The sequence below is a fragment of the Neoarius graeffei genome, chromosome 6, assembly GCF_027579695.1.
Source record: "Neoarius graeffei isolate fNeoGra1 chromosome 6, fNeoGra1.pri, whole genome shotgun sequence".
In the NCBI taxonomy this organism is placed as follows: domain Eukaryota; kingdom Metazoa; phylum Chordata; class Actinopteri; order Siluriformes; family Ariidae; genus Neoarius; species Neoarius graeffei.
This window is the reverse complement of record NC_083574.1, coordinates 95155901-95172748: the sequence shown is the minus strand read 5'-3', so window position 1 is coordinate 95172748 and position 16848 is coordinate 95155901. Positions and strand designations below refer to the sequence as shown.

The 16848-nt window shown below is 42.3% G+C and overlaps 1 protein-coding gene across 1 annotated transcript in view; it reads right to left on the bottom strand.

Annotated features, from left to right (window-relative positions):
- LOC132888164 (carbohydrate sulfotransferase 8-like) overlaps window positions 1-16848 on the bottom strand; it is a 220284-nt gene that overhangs the window by 145902 nt on the left and 57534 nt on the right. The window contains exon 2 of the mRNA XM_060924193.1: window positions 5273-5452. Coding sequence (XP_060780176.1) covers window positions 5273-5450 — 178 coding nt within the window. The 5' untranslated portion in view covers window positions 5451-5452. The remainder of the gene's footprint in view (window positions 1-5272; window positions 5453-16848) is intronic.

Genomic DNA, 16848 nt, shown 5'->3' with positions numbered 1-16848 from the left:
CTCAAAGTGTGACTTTCTTTCACTGTAGCATGGGTGTTGGTTTGAGCCAGATGGAATTAACTGGTCTGAGTATTTCAGAAACTGCTGATCTCCTGGGGTTTGGAAACAAACACCTTGTTGATAAGAGATAATAGAGGTCAGAGGAAAATGGCCAGATTGGTTTGAGGGTTTTTGCCAGTAAGGGTATAGTAACTCATATAATCACTCTTTGCAACCGTGGTGAGCAGAAAAACATCTCAGCATGCAACAGCAGAAGAACACACTGGGTTCCACTCCTGCAGCCAAGAACAGGAACCTTAGAATCTAGAACAAGTTCCTATTAAAGAGGCCAGCGAGCGTATAACCACAGACAAAACTACACTGACCTGATCACGCGAATAGACTGCATGTTGGAAGACTGTCGGCTGAACTGAGTGTTATAGATATGAGATGTAATGTGTGTATAATGGAGGAGTCTCTGTGTTTTTATCCTGTCCGTCTGCGCTGTAATTACAGCTTTCATTCCACAGAAGACTCTCCATTTGATCCAATTTACAGCACAAAGCTCAGGAATAAACAGCAGAGCAGTGTTTATGGATTACAATCTCGTAACGCAGGAGAGTCAATAGCAGGTCCGTTCCTGCGGAGAAACACGGAGAAAATGAGAGATAACTAGACTGGGGTGGATGAGTGAAGTGAGTGGCAGCAACAGAGAGAAAGGAAAAGCAGAAACAGGATGAGGAAAGATTAGATTTACTTGATAAGAGAGAATGAGGGGAGAGAGAGAGAGAGATCCTGTTTCCCAGAATGCATTTTTTCTACACTAGAGGTTTTTCTCTCCATGCTGTGATCCAACACTGCCCTACATACAACTTTATGTCATTTCCTTTCTCGTTTCCACATCTGAATCTTGTTACCTGCCTCAGGTGCAGATCAGATGTGATCACCATTGTCATTAGTACTTAGTTCTCTCCTCAAGCCTTGGGATGGCCAAAGGGCCACAAGTTCTTTCTAGCTTTCTCTGTCGGCTGCAAGAGACTCTACTGAACTCCACTGAATGTTACGTCTGTTGAGATCTTCTTTAAATGTGAATGTCTTTTTTGGACGTCCTCTCAGGTGTTTTCTACCTCTTAAGGCCAATTTATGCTGACAACGCAGTCCTCGCAGATGGCGTCGCAGATGGCGTCTGCGTAGCCCCCCCACCTTCGCAGACGCTCTGCGCGCACCTCCCAAAAATTGTGACCACCGCAGAAGCCTCGCAGACAGCGTCGCAGACAAGAGGGCTCTGATTGGTCCACTCTACATCCACTGTACACGCACTTCTGCTTCCCTACTTTCCCGGTTTGGTTTGTTTTCACGACTGCCATTTTTAAAAACACGAGCGAAGATGGAGCAGCACGAAGAGCGGTTGATCGAGGAAGTGAGGAAGTACGTACATCTATACGACTCCAGTTCTAGTCATTATAAGTAACTGGAGGATAAACACTCCACTAACCACACCCACCAACTACTCCTAGCGATTTCGCGCCCCCTTGAGTTGTGGCGGTGAATAACACCGCACACGCCTATTACTCCCCGCTCAACGATAAATTACAACTGTCTGTGAAAAGCTATCTGCGAAAGTCTTGTCGCAAGAGCATGCAGAGGCCCTTAGAGTCCAGACGAATGCAATTTTCGATAGTCTGCTGTCTGGAAGTGTAGGTCATAAAACGAATTTTCCCTGACACCTAATTATGTTTGTTTAGTGTACCAAATGCTACTGAATTGGAATTACAGACTTGCAATTTTATGAGGGGTTTTTTTATAGAACAATTAATGCATTTAAGGCCACGTGGTCCTAAATTCCCAGCAATTTTTTCCTGCTTCACCATGACCCAATTCAAGATACTACATCATGCATCATGTGGTGGGCTTTCCCCATTCACGTAAGGCATTGTGGGATACAAATTTGAAACAGGAGAGAAAAATGGAGGGCGTGAGCGTGCGAATGAAACGTGAAAGACCGACTACAGTAACGGAAAGAAAGCGAGAAGAAAAGACGTTATGTTATATACGAAGGAAAGGAAACGCAGGACCAAACTAATAAATATCGGCGCTCAGCGAGCACCTCGGTGTGATCAGCTGTTCGTTTAGCGACAGAATGATGGAACTGTCAGTGCACGCTCAAAGGTAAACCTGTAGATGGCAGTAATGCAACACTGTGGATGCCAGCTGCCGTAAAACCCAAAAGAAGAAGAAGAAGGTAAACCTGCGCATGCGCACATGGACTTCCTCTGTCTGCTTGACTGCGCAAAGCGAGCGATTTCATGCACATTATTTGCTTTAATCCCCTCAAATGAAATAACTTCCCAGCCACAGAATGCCCTGATATTTTGTGAGATATTACAGAAATAAACCTATATCACAATGACCAAGTTTCACCGATTTTATGAAATTGAAAGGCCGTCTCGCTTTAAGATATGGCCAGCAAAGCGTAGTCTCCATTCTGTAACAATGTCATATAAGTCCCTCATGTTTGCACGCCTAAGAACTACTTCATCGGTGATGTAGTCTGTCCAGCGTGTACCGAGAATGTTTACCTAAAAAGGCACCTTCTATGAAACACATTTAAAGGAACAGTCCACCGTACTTCCATAATGAAATATGCTCTTATCTGAATTGAGACGAGCTGCTCCGTACCTGTCCGAGCTTTGCGCGACCTCCCAGTCAGTCAGACGCAGTCAGACGCGCTGTCACTCCTGTTAGCAATGTAGCTAGGCTCAGCATGGCCAATGGTATTTTTTGGGGCTGTAGTTAGATGTGACCAAACCCTTCCACGTTTTTCCTGTTTACATAGGTTTATATGACCAGTGATATGAAACAAGTTCAGTTACACAAATTGAAACGTAGCGATTTTCTTTGCTATGGAAAGTCCGCACTATAATGACAGGCGTACTAACACCTTCTGTGCGCTTCGGCAGCGCAATGATATCTGAGCTCCGTATCAATGCGCTGCCGAAGCGCGCAGAAGGTGTTAGTACGCCTGTCATTATAGTGCGGACTTTCCATAGCATAGAAAATCGCTACGTTTCAATTTGTGTAACTGAACTTGTTTCATGTCACTGGTCATATAAACCTATGTAAACAGGAAAAACGTGGAAGAGTTTGGTCGCATCTAACTACAGCCCCAAAAAATACCATTGGCCATGCTGAGCCTAGCTACATTGCTAACAGGAGTGACAGCGCGTCTGACTGACTGGGAGGTCGCGCAAAGCTCGGAGAGGTACGGAGCAGCTCGTCTCAATTCAGATAAGAGCATATTTCATTATAGAAGTACGGTGGACTGTTCCTTTAACTTCTGAACCATTTTCACTGTCATTTTCCAAATTTCCCCAACATAGATTGCTGTAGGTACGACTACTGCGAGATACAGTCTAACTTTGGTAGAGATACCAAATGATTTGGATGACCACCTCACTGATTGCAGTTGTTTTACCAAGGCAGCACTTTAGGTCTGTCTCTGCATCTCCATCTTTTGAAAAGTTGCTCCCTAGATATGTGAACTGGTCTACTTCTTCAACTGGTGTTCCATCTATTAATAGGCATATTAGGTGAAAATTCAAATTCAGTCCAAATTGCTTGAAACTGCTCTCGTTGAATTCAGAACTGAATGCAGAACAGACTTTTTACATAATTAAAATATCTTTATCCATTATTGAGATATTATAAATCAAAGATTAAAGAAACAGCTTAATTTGTAGAAAACTGCTGTAATATTCTGTATGAGGGTCACATGGTCCAAAATGGGCCTCATTAACCAATGAGATCAAATGTTTTTTCTTAATAACCTTACTATTTCTCAAGATATTTACATGCAAATTGGCAGGAACATAGATGGTTGGATACTGAATACAAAGTTTGAAAAATTAGTAAAAACCTATTATGCAAATTTATTTTAATTAGTATTAATTATGCTAATTAGATAAAACATTATAAATCGGTACACTCAATAAAAAAGTAATAAAATATTATTTCTAATCCCCTCTTTGTGCTCTGTAGGCCTTTGGATTTCTCAAAAGTAGGGTCGTTTCTATGAAAGAATATAAATGATTATTTTGAATAATATTCACAGCTTTCAAGGCGAACCTTGAAAAAACTGTCTGATCCACATCCAATAAGCAATTCACATTAACTGAACTGACACTGACACTCGCGTTTCTGACTTCCGTTTTTTTTTTATCTCATTCCGACCACTAATATCTCAACATTTTTCATCAAAACAACTACAGTTATATTCTAAAATAGTTATTTATTTACAGGAATCAGTTTGATTTGAAAAAATAAGTCAGCAAAGCGATAAAAACTCACTTCAAAGTCTCCCGTGAATCATAACATCAAAACTAGCAAAGGGAAAATTTTGCTGAATCCTTCATCAGAAACAGTGAGAGCGAGAGAACATCCCTATAAAAGTGATCTGATTGATATTGACGAGTAGTCTAGTGGGAAACTGATCAGAAGAGAGAGAGAGAGAGAGAGAGAGAGAGAGACTGACTGCTTTCCCGTGACTCAAAAAGAAAAGCACTGGCAGTTTCCCAACATCATGTGAGCAGAGTTTTTACTCTGTTGTATCGACTTCAACCTGCCGTTACTCCCAAACTACTGAACAGATCTTCACCAGATACATTTCTTTGGAAAGCAGAGATTATAATTTTTTTATTGATAGAAAATATTCAAGAGTTAAGCAATGACAGATTTGGAAATGTAGATGAGCGTCTGCATGGACAATTTTCACAGCACGGCGAGCGAGCATCTGATACGCCTTCTGTTAATATAGGTGTGTCTTTATTTCTACCGATCTTCCAGACGTTTCTTTTTTCTACACTGTTGTGAAGACCAACCTTCTCTGCTTCCTATTCTTCCTTTAGTCATTATCTGTAGCTCTTGGCAAAGAAATCAATGTCGTCTGCAAAATCCAAATCCAAATCCAAATCAAGTGCCTGCTGTTCCATTTTGGACCCCCCTTTGGGTGTCCATAGCCCTCTTCAATACAAACTTGACTACCAAGAGGAACAGGAAGGGAGAGGCCATACACCCTTGATGCACCCCTGAGACCATTTCAAAAACATCTATTGTGCCAGAGGAAAATTTGTCATTATGTCCAAAAAAATAAATAAATAAATAAATAAAAAGGTGTAGCATCCTGATTTACCTAAACACACCCAAGGGTGTAGTTTGGTATCAGTCTGTGACATGATGGAGGGGTATGAGAATGTTCCGGGGGGCATTGACTGTGTGCAATAACAGAATAACTGACCTGGTCCCTGCTGCTGCACCATGTCTGATAGATCCTGTAGGTGGATGAAGAGCACCAAACCTCCAGCTCCAAACAGCAGAACGAACCAGAAGGAGCAGGAAAGCTTTGATCGAGACCCCCGACGTGACCCCCGCCTCCCTCTCACAGCCTCCAGCACTTTACAGTCCGCCCACAGCATCTCTGTATGCATGAGAGAGAGAGAGAGAGAGAGAGAGAGAGAGAGAGAGAATATGTTGGCCATTGACAATAGAAGCGATTCTTTAGAAGGAAATTGGAACATCTCCACTACAACCTGATTTGATCCAACGTACTAATGCACTTCATTTTGGATTAAAATAAACTCACCAATGTTATAAATAATGAGCCTTGTAGCTTCATGGTCACTATAGATTAGGGATAAAATTAGCTCATGTTTTAAGTCGTTTAAATTCTGTTAAGCTGCTTTGCGACAATGTTTATTGTTAAAAGTGCTATACAAATAAACTTGACTATTTAAAATCAGGCAACGATAAAGAGCGCTGAAGATGTTGAAGCCAAGCAGGAGGTAAAGCAGTGAGCAGTGGAGTTTCACTCATACATTGTCCTGGAAGTGCTGAGTGTGGAACTTCCTGTAGAAAAGCATCTCCGAGGCAACAGACACATGATGTTGTACACACACCAGTGTGAAATGGACAGAATCGGCCTGTCACGCTGAATAAATAAAGCACTTTATACTGTGATGATTATTATTTTTTCAGAAGTTACACTGCTCTGGACACGGCTCTGCTTGCATTCCTTTTGCGATCTCATACACTTCTCTTCCTTATGAACAGCGGTAAAGACCCCGAGTCTGCTCCGTCTGTAATCCAGCACCTCACCTGAGCCGTGTGTGTACGCAAAGCCGCCTGCTCTTATTCATATTAAACACACCCCACATCTTATCCTTACAAACGTGACATCTACGGTATGCGCTGCTCCTGATGCAGACGTCTCAAGTCTCCTTTGAGTCATTTTATCTTTCTTCAACATTTCATTTCAAAAGGAAACAGAGTCGGTTCATTGCCTCCTGCTGCACTGTGATTTTTCTCATCTGCCTCCTGTTTAAATCCACTAATAGGTGTGCGATGGTTAACAGACAGACAGCTCATTATTCAAAAACTGTTTATTTCACAGGTTCTGAGATCGGTGTAGACGCAGCTACACAAACCCAGCAGATAGAGATTAGAAATCAGGCGTGTAACAATATACCATGCGACGATAAATCGGAAGACGATTCGAATCAAAGAGATATAAAATGAATCGCAATTATTACCAGACTGCTTAGTCTGTTAGTTTTTCCAAGCTGTAAGTGTGCTGTTTAGACAGCAGAGGGCACAATAACATACAAAAGCAGGAATGCATGACTTCACTGTAGGTGGATGTAACACAGCACTAATGCTGCAAAAACACAACCAACGTGTGAAAAGAGCTGTTGTGCGATTGTGTACAAATAGATTTAATAAGAAATCATCACTCTCTTTTTACAGACTTCTGAAAGAGAAAGAAAAGAGAAGCAAACGGAGGTAGAACAAAAATGTTTGTAGGACACATTTATTCAGAAAAGGAATATTTGTTATGAACGTTTTTCATTTTTTAATCAAAGGAATATTCTAGCTAATAGGCTATTATATTTTACTCCAACTTTTACAAATGTTGGTAAATAATTATTGTTGGTTATTAAGAAAATGATACAAAATGTTTAAGTTGATAAAGAATAGGAAAATAAATGTTACATGTTTTTGGCAATTAAATTTTTCTTCATTTAATATTTTTTCAAAAAACATCATGGAAAATCAAATCATGACCCCAATATGGTGACTCATTACACACTTATTAGTAATGATAACAAGATTCATGATGTATTAAATTGTGCATTCAGATTACAGTCACACTGATGTTGTGTGTCCAGTGCTTACAGTTGTGAGAGCAGGGAGATAGATGGATGGATGGATGGATGGATGGATGGATGGAGGACTACAGTGTCTTCTCTGAGGAAAAGGACAAAAAAACAAACAAACAAGAAACCCTTCCATTTATCTTGAATCAGGAGGAACTACAGGGGGTTAAAAACTCTTCTCCTGAGCATGATGCTTTTTCCATTACACTAGCATACTATTCTTATGAATAACACATCTCTCTCTCTCTCTCTCTCTCTCTCTCTCTCTCTCTCTCTCTCTCTCAGTTATCCATTGACTGCCATTATAATGTGAGGAACTGTGAATAGATGTCATTTTAAAAAATTAACAAAAGTCTCTCTCTCTCTCTCCTTTAAGACAGAATTTCCCAGAGGATTCATTCCAGGGGGCGGCACGGTGGTGTAGTGGTTAGCGCTGTCGCCTCACAGCAAGAAGGTCCTGGGTTCGAGCCCCGGGGCTGGCGAGGGTCTTTCTGTGTGGAGTTTGCATGTTCTCCCCGTGTCCGCGTGGGTTTCCTCCGGGTGCTCCGGTTTCCCCCACAGTCCAAAGACATGCAGGTTAGGTTAACTGGTGACTCTAAATTGAGCGTAGGTGTGAATGTGAGTGTGAATGGTTGTCTGTGTCTATGTGTCAGCCCTGTGATGACCTGGCGACTTGTCCAGGGTGTACCCCGCCTTTCGCCCGTAGTCAGCTGGGATAGGCTCCAGCTTGCCTGCGACCCTGTAGAAGGATAAAGCGGCTAGAGATAATGAGATGAGATGATTCATTCCAGGTTAAAGAAATCACTACAGTGACTGGAAAGTTCATCTTCATAAAGCATATAAGACAGGATCCAAAAACATCACGTTTGCACTCCAAAGTTCTGTGTGATTTTAGCACCTGGTGTTTCAAAACACGCCCCCATGAGTCACGCCAGCATGGTTGCATTTTTTTTTTTTTTTACACCAGCTGGTCTAGTTTTCAAACAACATATCAGAAATAATAAAACTTATCCCCAATGCAAAGATTAGATTAGGAAGAAAACTGCTTCCTTTTCTCATCCCTGGGCTCCTTTTTGGGCTGCTTTTGAGATCCAGATGAGGTGGAACGTTTGCTGAGACATGGAAATTCTGCACAACAGTACACATTTGCTGTCTTGGAAGGAATCCTAATGTTTAATTAGCCATGTTTAATTTTGTTACTGTTTAATGCACATCTTTTTCCGCATTACATATGCTACATTGAGCTTCAATTACTGTACCTTTATAATTGTACCTTTATAATTTTGCAGGACCTCAGGTATTGGAGCTTATTGCTCTGTTGATGGATTCCCTGCCGTTTAATCGGCGAAATTTATAAATAAAAATAAAATAAAAAATAATTTTGCATGTTTTAATCAACTGAAAATGTAATCGTGAGGCAGAAAGATAGACATATTTTGATCTGAGATCATAAAATATACAACCCTGATTCCAAAAAAGTTGGGACAAAGCACAAATTGTAAATAAAAACGGAATGCAATGATGTGGAAGTTTCAAAATTCCATATTTTATTCAGAATAGAACATAGATGACATATCAAATGTTTAAACTGAGAAAATATATCATTTAAAGAGAAAAATTAGGTGATTTTAAATTTCATGACAACAACACATCTCAAAAAAGTTGGGACAAGGCCTCTTTACAACAGTCTGTAAACGTCTGGGGACTGAGGAGACAAGTTGCTCAAGTTTAGGGATAGGAATGTTAACCCATTCTTGTCTAATGTAGGATTCTAGTTGCTCAACTGTCTTAGGTCTTTTTTGTCGTATCTTCCATTTTATGATGCGCCAAATGTTTTCTATGGGTGAAAGATCTGGACTGCAGGCTGGCCAGTTCAGTACCCGGACCCTTCTTCTACGCAGCCATGATGCTGTAATTGATGCACTATGTGGTTTGGCATTGTCATGTTGGAAAATGCAAGGTCTTCCCTGAAAGAGACGTCATCTGGATGAGAGCACATGTTGCTCTAGAACCTGGATATACCTTTCAGCATTGATGGTGTCTTTCCAGATGTGTAAGCTGCCCATGCCACATGCACTAATGCAACCCCATACCATCAGAGATGCAGGCTTCTGAACTGAGCGCTGATAACAACTTGGGTCGTCCTTCTCCTCTTTAGTCCGAATGACACGGCGTCCCTGATTTCCATAAAGAACTTCAAATTTTGATTCGTCTGACCACAGAACAGTTTTCCACTTTGCCACAGTCCATTTTAAATGAGCCTTGGCCCAGAGAAGACGTCTGCGCTTCTGGATCATGTTTAGATACGGCTTCTTCTTTGAACTATAGAGTTTTAGCTGGCAACGGCGGATGGCACGGTGAATTGTGTTCACAGATAATGTTCTCTGGAAATATTCCTGAGCCCATTTTGTGATTTCCAATACAGAAGCATGCCTGTATGTGATGCAGTGCCATCTAAGGGCCTGAAGATCACGGGCACCCAGTATGGTTTTCTGGCCTTGACCCTTATGTACAGAGATTCTTCCAGATTCTCTGAATCTTTTGATGATATTATGCACTGTAGATGATGATATGTTCAAACTCTTTGCAATTTTACACTGTCGAACTCCTTTCTGATATTGCTCCACTATTTGTTGGCGCAGAATTAGGGGGATTGGTGAGCCTCTTCCCATCTTTACTTCTGAGAGCCGCTGCCACTCCAAGATGCCGTTTTTATACCCAGTCATGTTAATGACCTATTGCTAATTGACCTAATGAGTTGCAATTTGGTCCTCCAGCTGTTCCTTTTTTGTACCTTTAACTTTTCCAGCCTCTTATTGCCCCTGTCCCAACTTTTTTGAGATGTGTTGCTGTCATGAAATTTCAAATGAGCCAATATTTGGCATGAAATTTCAAAATGTCTCACTTTCGACATTTCATATGTTGTCTATGTTCTATTGTGAATACAATATCAGTTTTTGAGATTTGTAAATTATTGAATTCCATTTTTATTTACAATTTGTACTTTGTCCCAACTTTTTTGGAATCGGGGTTGTATAACAATGGCTGTTTTTCTTTATATCATGTTCATGCCTGTACTGGTTCTGATCCACTTTGGACGTTCCACCACTCTGGAACACTGAATATTTCAGCACCATGGACAGAGACACACCAAGCACACGGGACAGTGATCAAAACATCAACAAGTGCACATGGCCTGGGGCAAAACCACAAACACACACTCACAGCTGGAAAGAAATTAGTGTCACTTGCTCATGACAAGAGCAATAAAAAAAGAGTTCATAGCAGAAGACGAGGAAGAGGACAGAAGGATAGTAAGTGTATGTCTCGCATACTGTATGGTAGGCAAAAGCGGAGATCATTTATGATATGAAGTATAAACAAAGCAATCAAATACATGAAAACAAGAGTCATAAACATGAACTATGGATAGGAAGCAATGAACATAGAGGTCATAAGCAAAACTGTGGCACACACGACAACAAATGCACCAAACACTTGACAAAGAGATACTGAAAACTGGAACGAATGCTGTGTTCCAGTTACCTTGGAAGTGGAGCACCATGGTGGTGTAGTGGTTAGCACTGTCACTTCATAGAGAGGAGGTTCTGGCTTCAAACCTCATGGCCGATGGGGGCCTTTCTGTGTGGAGTTTGCCTGTTCACCCAGTGTCTGTGTGGGCTTCCTCCAGATGCTCTGGTTTCCCCCACATGTGGTTTGGTTAACTAGCCACTCTAAATTGGGTGGGAACTGCTGGACATCCACCCTGGGGAGCTCTCCTGAACTAGCTAGCAAATCTGCAGTAAACAGTCAACTACAGCTGATATATGAGAAGAAAAAGACCTTGGAAGTTGGAGCTGAAAATGATGTCACACCTGAGTTGATCATATTCCAGTACAAGAATTTGGAAAACCAATACCAGCATTACAACTAGCATTACCAGTCGATAACAATGTATTACACTGTATTTTGCACATACAAAGACTGTAGTAACATGTACACAGATAGAAGTCGGACAGTACTGCATGTTCATGGGAAACAAATGCGAATAAACAGTATATTACTCCAGCTTTCATTTTGTAGTCGAGACTGGTGAGATTCCTCCAACTTTGCCTGTTCCTCTGACTTTCCGAGTTGGAAATCCAACTTCACGGTGCATTCCAGATGATATTTTAGACTGTGAACTTGGAAATCCTGATTTCCTGGTACAAATGGAATGTATCTTTACACTTGGTGCTAATGAAGGTCAAACAGGGAACAGGTGTGCATGATTAGTGACACATGAAGTGCTGGTGCTGATGGGTAAGAAGAAGCCTTTATTTGTCACAACTACACTCAAGCACAGACAGTGAAATTCCTCCTCTGTATTTAACCCATCTGAAGCAGCAAACACACACATGCACACACAAGTGAGCAATGAGCACACACACATACCCAGAGCAGTAGGCAGCTATGCTACAGCGCCCAGGGAGCAGGTGTGGGTTAGGTGCCTTGCTCAAGGGCACTTCAGCCCAACCTCAGGCCAAGGCCACCACATCTTAACCTAACCACATGTCTTTGGACCGTGGGGGAAACCGGAGCACCCAGAGGAAACCCACGCAGACACGGAGAGAACATGCAAACTCCACACAGAAAGGCTCCCATCAGCCACTGGGCTCGAACCCAGAATCTTCTTGTTGTGAGGTGACAGTGCTAACCACTACACCACCATGCCACCAAAACATTACATTATGTTAATGGCATTTAGCAGATGCTCTTATCCAGAGCCATTCCTGTTGGTCCAGGGAATCGAACCGGCAATCTTTTGATCCTAAAGCTGCTTCTCTTACCATTAGATCATGGCTTCTCTGTAGTACAGTTCTGTGCCTCTTTGGTGTTACCATGAGAGTGAAACTGAGCAGGAACCCTTGTCTCACTCCCTCAAGAGATTCCACTGCTTGGTGTTTCAGCTTCATATGGAAAAGCAGGCCAGGAGGTCAGTAGGTCAAGAGGCCAGAAGGTCAGGAGCACCACCATCAAGGCTCTGAGTTAACTCAGATAAAGAATGCATAAAGTTTTACAGTAATATTTGAGTTAGAGTTCAGGATTCCTGAGTGTGGTTCCTGTGTTACTCTTCAACCTGCATCTCAAAACACAAATCTTGAGTTCATAGCAGGATGTAGCGATGACTTTACCAACAAACAAGGTCCTGACAGATACAAATTGAGAGTTTCTCTCTTCTTATTCCATCCATGAACAAATTACATTCCTCACATTAGAACTAATTCCATAAACTTTCATAATTTGACGCATTGTGTGGAATCAGATGACTCGTTATTCCAAATGAATGGACTCACACACATCTAAAAGCCAGTACTCAGCCCCTAATTGATTTCAGCTCCCTTCCTGCAGCAGGAATAATGAAAAGGTGTGTCAGTGAAGCGTCCTCTCATTCTGCCTTTCATTAGCACACTGTGGCGCTTCTCTACACTCTCATTAACACACACACACACACACACCTGAAACACACACTCTCTGTTGTGGCTGACTGTCTCTGTGTGCTCCTACTGAACAAATTAAGGGTAAATATCCCAAACGCCAGTCTTAAGAAGAAGAAGCCTTTATTTGCATACTCAAGCACAGTGAAATTCATTCTATGCATTTAACCCACACACAAGTGAGCAATGAGCATACACACATACCCAGAAGAGGGGGCAGATATACTACAGCACCCGGGGAACAGTTGTGGGTTAGGTGCCTTGCTCAAGGGCACTTCAGTCCAACCTCAGACCATGGCTGCCCCATGTTAACCTAACCGCATGTCTCTGACCTGTGGGGGAAACTGGAGCACCCAGAGGAAACCACGTAGACATGGAAAGAACATACAAACTCCACACAGAAAGGCCTCTGTTGGCTGTGAGGTTCAAACCCAGAACCTTCTTGCTCTGAGGCGACAGTGCTAACCACTACACCACTGTGCTGCCCAAGAGGCACCAGAGTCCACTGAACTCTAGCGATCTTCAAGTTATGCCACAGTTTCTCAATTGGATTGAGGTCTGGGCTTTGATTAGACCATTCCAAGACATTTAAATGTTTCCTTTTAAACCACTCCAGTGTCACTTTAGCAGTATGTTTAGGATCATTGTCCTGCTGGACCATGAACCTTCATCCCAGTCTGAAACCTCTGGCTGACTCAAACAAGCTTTCCTCCAGAATTGCCCTGTATTTAGTGCCATCCATCTTTCCTTCAGTCCTGACCAGCTTTCCTGTCCCTGAAGATGAAAAATATCCCCACAACATGATGCTGCCACCACTGTGCTTCATTGTAGGGATGGTGTTCTCAGGGTGTTGGGTTTGCACCACACATGGCATTTGCCATGATAGCCAAAAAGCTCAGTTTTTATCTCATTTGACCAGAGAATCTTCTTCCATGTGTTTGGGGAGTCTGCCACATGCTGTTGGGCAAACTCCAAACATGTTTTCTTCAGCAATGGCTTTTTTTTCTGGCCACTCTTCCATAAAGCCCCACCCACTCTGTGGAGTGCACGGCTTAAAGTGGTCCTATGGACAGATACTCCCATCTCCGCTGTGGATCTTTGCATCTCCTTCAGTGTTATCTTTGGTGTCTTTGTTGCATCTCTGATTAATGCCCTCCTTGCCCAGTCTGTGAGTTTTGGTGGGTGGGGCCTTTTCTTGTCAGGTTTTTAGTGGTGCCATATTCTTTCCATTTTGTTATAATGGATTTAATGGAGCTCCCTGGGATATTTGGGATATTTTTTTATGACCCAACACTGATCTATACTTCTCCACAACTTTGTCTCTGACCTGTTTGGAGGCTCCTTGGTTTTCATGTTGCTTGCTTAGTAGTGTTGCAGAGTCAGGGTCCTTCCAGAACAGGTTGAGTTATACAGACATCATGTGACAGATCATGTGACACTTTGATTGGACACAGGTGGCTCTTAATCAACTAATTATGTGACGTGTGAAGTGAATTGGTTGGACCAGCTTTTATTTAGGGGTTTCATATGAAAGGGGGTGAATACCTATGCACACTCTGGATTTCTTTTTTTTAATCTTAATTATTGTTTGTGTCACAATAAAAAATAAAAAAAACAACAATGTGCATCTTTAAAGTAGTAGGCATGTTGTGTAAATCAAATGGTGCTAACCCTCCAAAAATCCATTTTAATTCCAGCTTGTAATATGACAAAATAGTACAAACACCAAGGGGGGGGGGGGGTACTTTTGCAAGGCACTGTACACTCCTCGGCCACTTTAATAGGAACTTGCTGTTGATTCTAATATCTTTGTTCTTTACTGTACAGGAGCGGAACCCAATGTGTTCTTCTGCTCTTGCATGCTGAGATGCTTTTCTGCTCACCACAGTTGTAAAGAGTGATTATATGAGTTACTATATCCTTCCTAGAAAAAAGCTCGAACCACCTCAGATCTGTCCATTTTCCTCTGACCTCTCTTATCAACAAGGTGTACAGTGTGTACAGTGCCTTGCAAAAGTACCCCCTCCCCCCTTGGTGTTTGTAATATTTTGTCATATTACAAGCTGGAATTAAAATGGATTTTTGGAGGGTTAGCACTATTTGATTTACACAACATGCCTACTACTTTAAAGGTGCACATTGCTTTTTTTTTTTTTTAATTTAACTGAATTGTCTTGGCCAGCCCTAAGGGTCCCATCTGCATCCCATCATTGCTGAGGAGTGTGCTCCCATCACCCAATCAAGCATCCAGCCAGAGCAGGTCATGATTTTTTTTTTTTAACCATATTAACATGCCATTGTTGTGTATTATGCCTGATGTCAGGACTCTTGTCTCTGCGAGCCTCCCACACAGACTTAATACTTGTGTCATTTTTAGGGCATACCTAACAACCTGTGTTTTCTCTCCCTCTCCCCCCCAAAAAAAAATCTGTCCCTCTGAGTTACATATCGGTCCTGGGATCGAGATGCTGACCTCTTCTGCTCCTCGGACCTGCTTGATCCATCCTGGTGCCCTGTGTCTGGTTGGAGTCTCATCGCATTGCTTCTGTGGAGGATGGCCCCATGTGGATAGTTGAAAGTCACACTTGGAAGACGCTCTGGACACTTACAGTAATGCTTTTATGGCTGAGGACTACAGTTGACTTGCTAACTTTAGGACTGCAGTTGTCATGAACAGTTTTGCACTCAAGTTTCCATCAATTAAGAGTTACAACATCAACGAAACTGTCATGTTAAAACTATTAATATTATAGTCATGCTGTCTGTTGTTGCCTAAATGAGGATGGGTTCCCTTTTGAGTCTGGTTCCTCTCGAGGTTTCTTCCTCATGACGTCTGGGGGAGTTTTTCCTTGCCACCGTTGCCACAGGCTTGCTCATTGGGGATAGATTAGGGATAAAATTAGCTCATGTTTGTGGTGTGTTATGGTCCTCTGGGCGTTCCGTAACAGAGGCGGGTTATGAACCTGTATGGTGTCTGGTAAAGTTCAATTCAGTAAATATGCCTGCCGGCTAAAGACACGGTGTCTGAGTCTTCCATGAATGGTCTACAAATTACTACATGGTATCAGAAGCGGTTACTCTTCAACGTTATGCTGCATTCCCAGTGAGTGAACTAACATCACAAAAACAACGCCACAGAGAAGATTAATCAGCGAGTCATATTTCCAATGTCCAACACGGAGGGAGAACGCGCGGGATGCTCCGCAGCAGCTAGCAACGTCAGAGAGGTGTTTCGCATAAGCCCGCCAGAAAAGTTTGACTGCAGAGATATTCAAAACTGGCCCAAATGGATCCGACAATTCGAAAGGTACAGGGTTGCATCAGGGTTGGATAAAAGGGAAGAGGCTTTTCAAGTGAATACATTGATATATTCTATAGGAGATGAATCAGAGGATATCTTGAATGCGTCAGAGCTAACAGAGGGGGGAAAGTTAATCTACACAAAAGTTAAAGAGTGCTTTAACAAACATTTTATTGGAGAACACAATATAATTTTCGAAAGGGCGAAGTTTAACATGTGTAAACAAGAGCCTGGAGAAACAGCTGAGAGCTTTATCACTGCGGTTCACAAACAGGCGGATTATTGCAAGTTTGGGGCTCTCAGAGATGAACTGGTACGCGATCGCATAGTTGTCGGCATAAGAGACGTCAGACTCTCCGAGAAATTGCAGATGGATGCAGAGCTGACCCTGACTAAAGCCGTAAACCATGTCAGACAGAGTGAAACTGTGAAACAACAACAGTTGTTGCTGCGTGGTGCGAGTGGCCCAGCACCCAGTAGTGAGCCTAGTGAAGAGATGCATGCGCTTTCGCTTGCACGTAAGAAAGAGGGTAGTGCACAACAGAGACCTAAACAGAACAGGTATGCAACATTGTCTGTCTGTCATAAATGTGGGAGGTCTCCATCACACAATTGGAAAGACTGTCCTGCCAAAGAAGCTGAATGCAGGAAATGTCACAAACGAGGACACTTTGCGGCTGTCTGCAAGTCTAAGCAGCCTGTACACGAGATGGCAGAGGAAGAGGAACTATGTCAGGACAGCCTGTTCCTAGGTGAGGTGAAGTCAGACAGCACTGGCTGGTACTCAGATGTCAAACTGAATGGGGCAGTAGTTTCGTTTAAACTAGATACAGGGGCAGCAGTGACCACTATTCCTACCAGACTGTATAGCTACAGAAGAGAC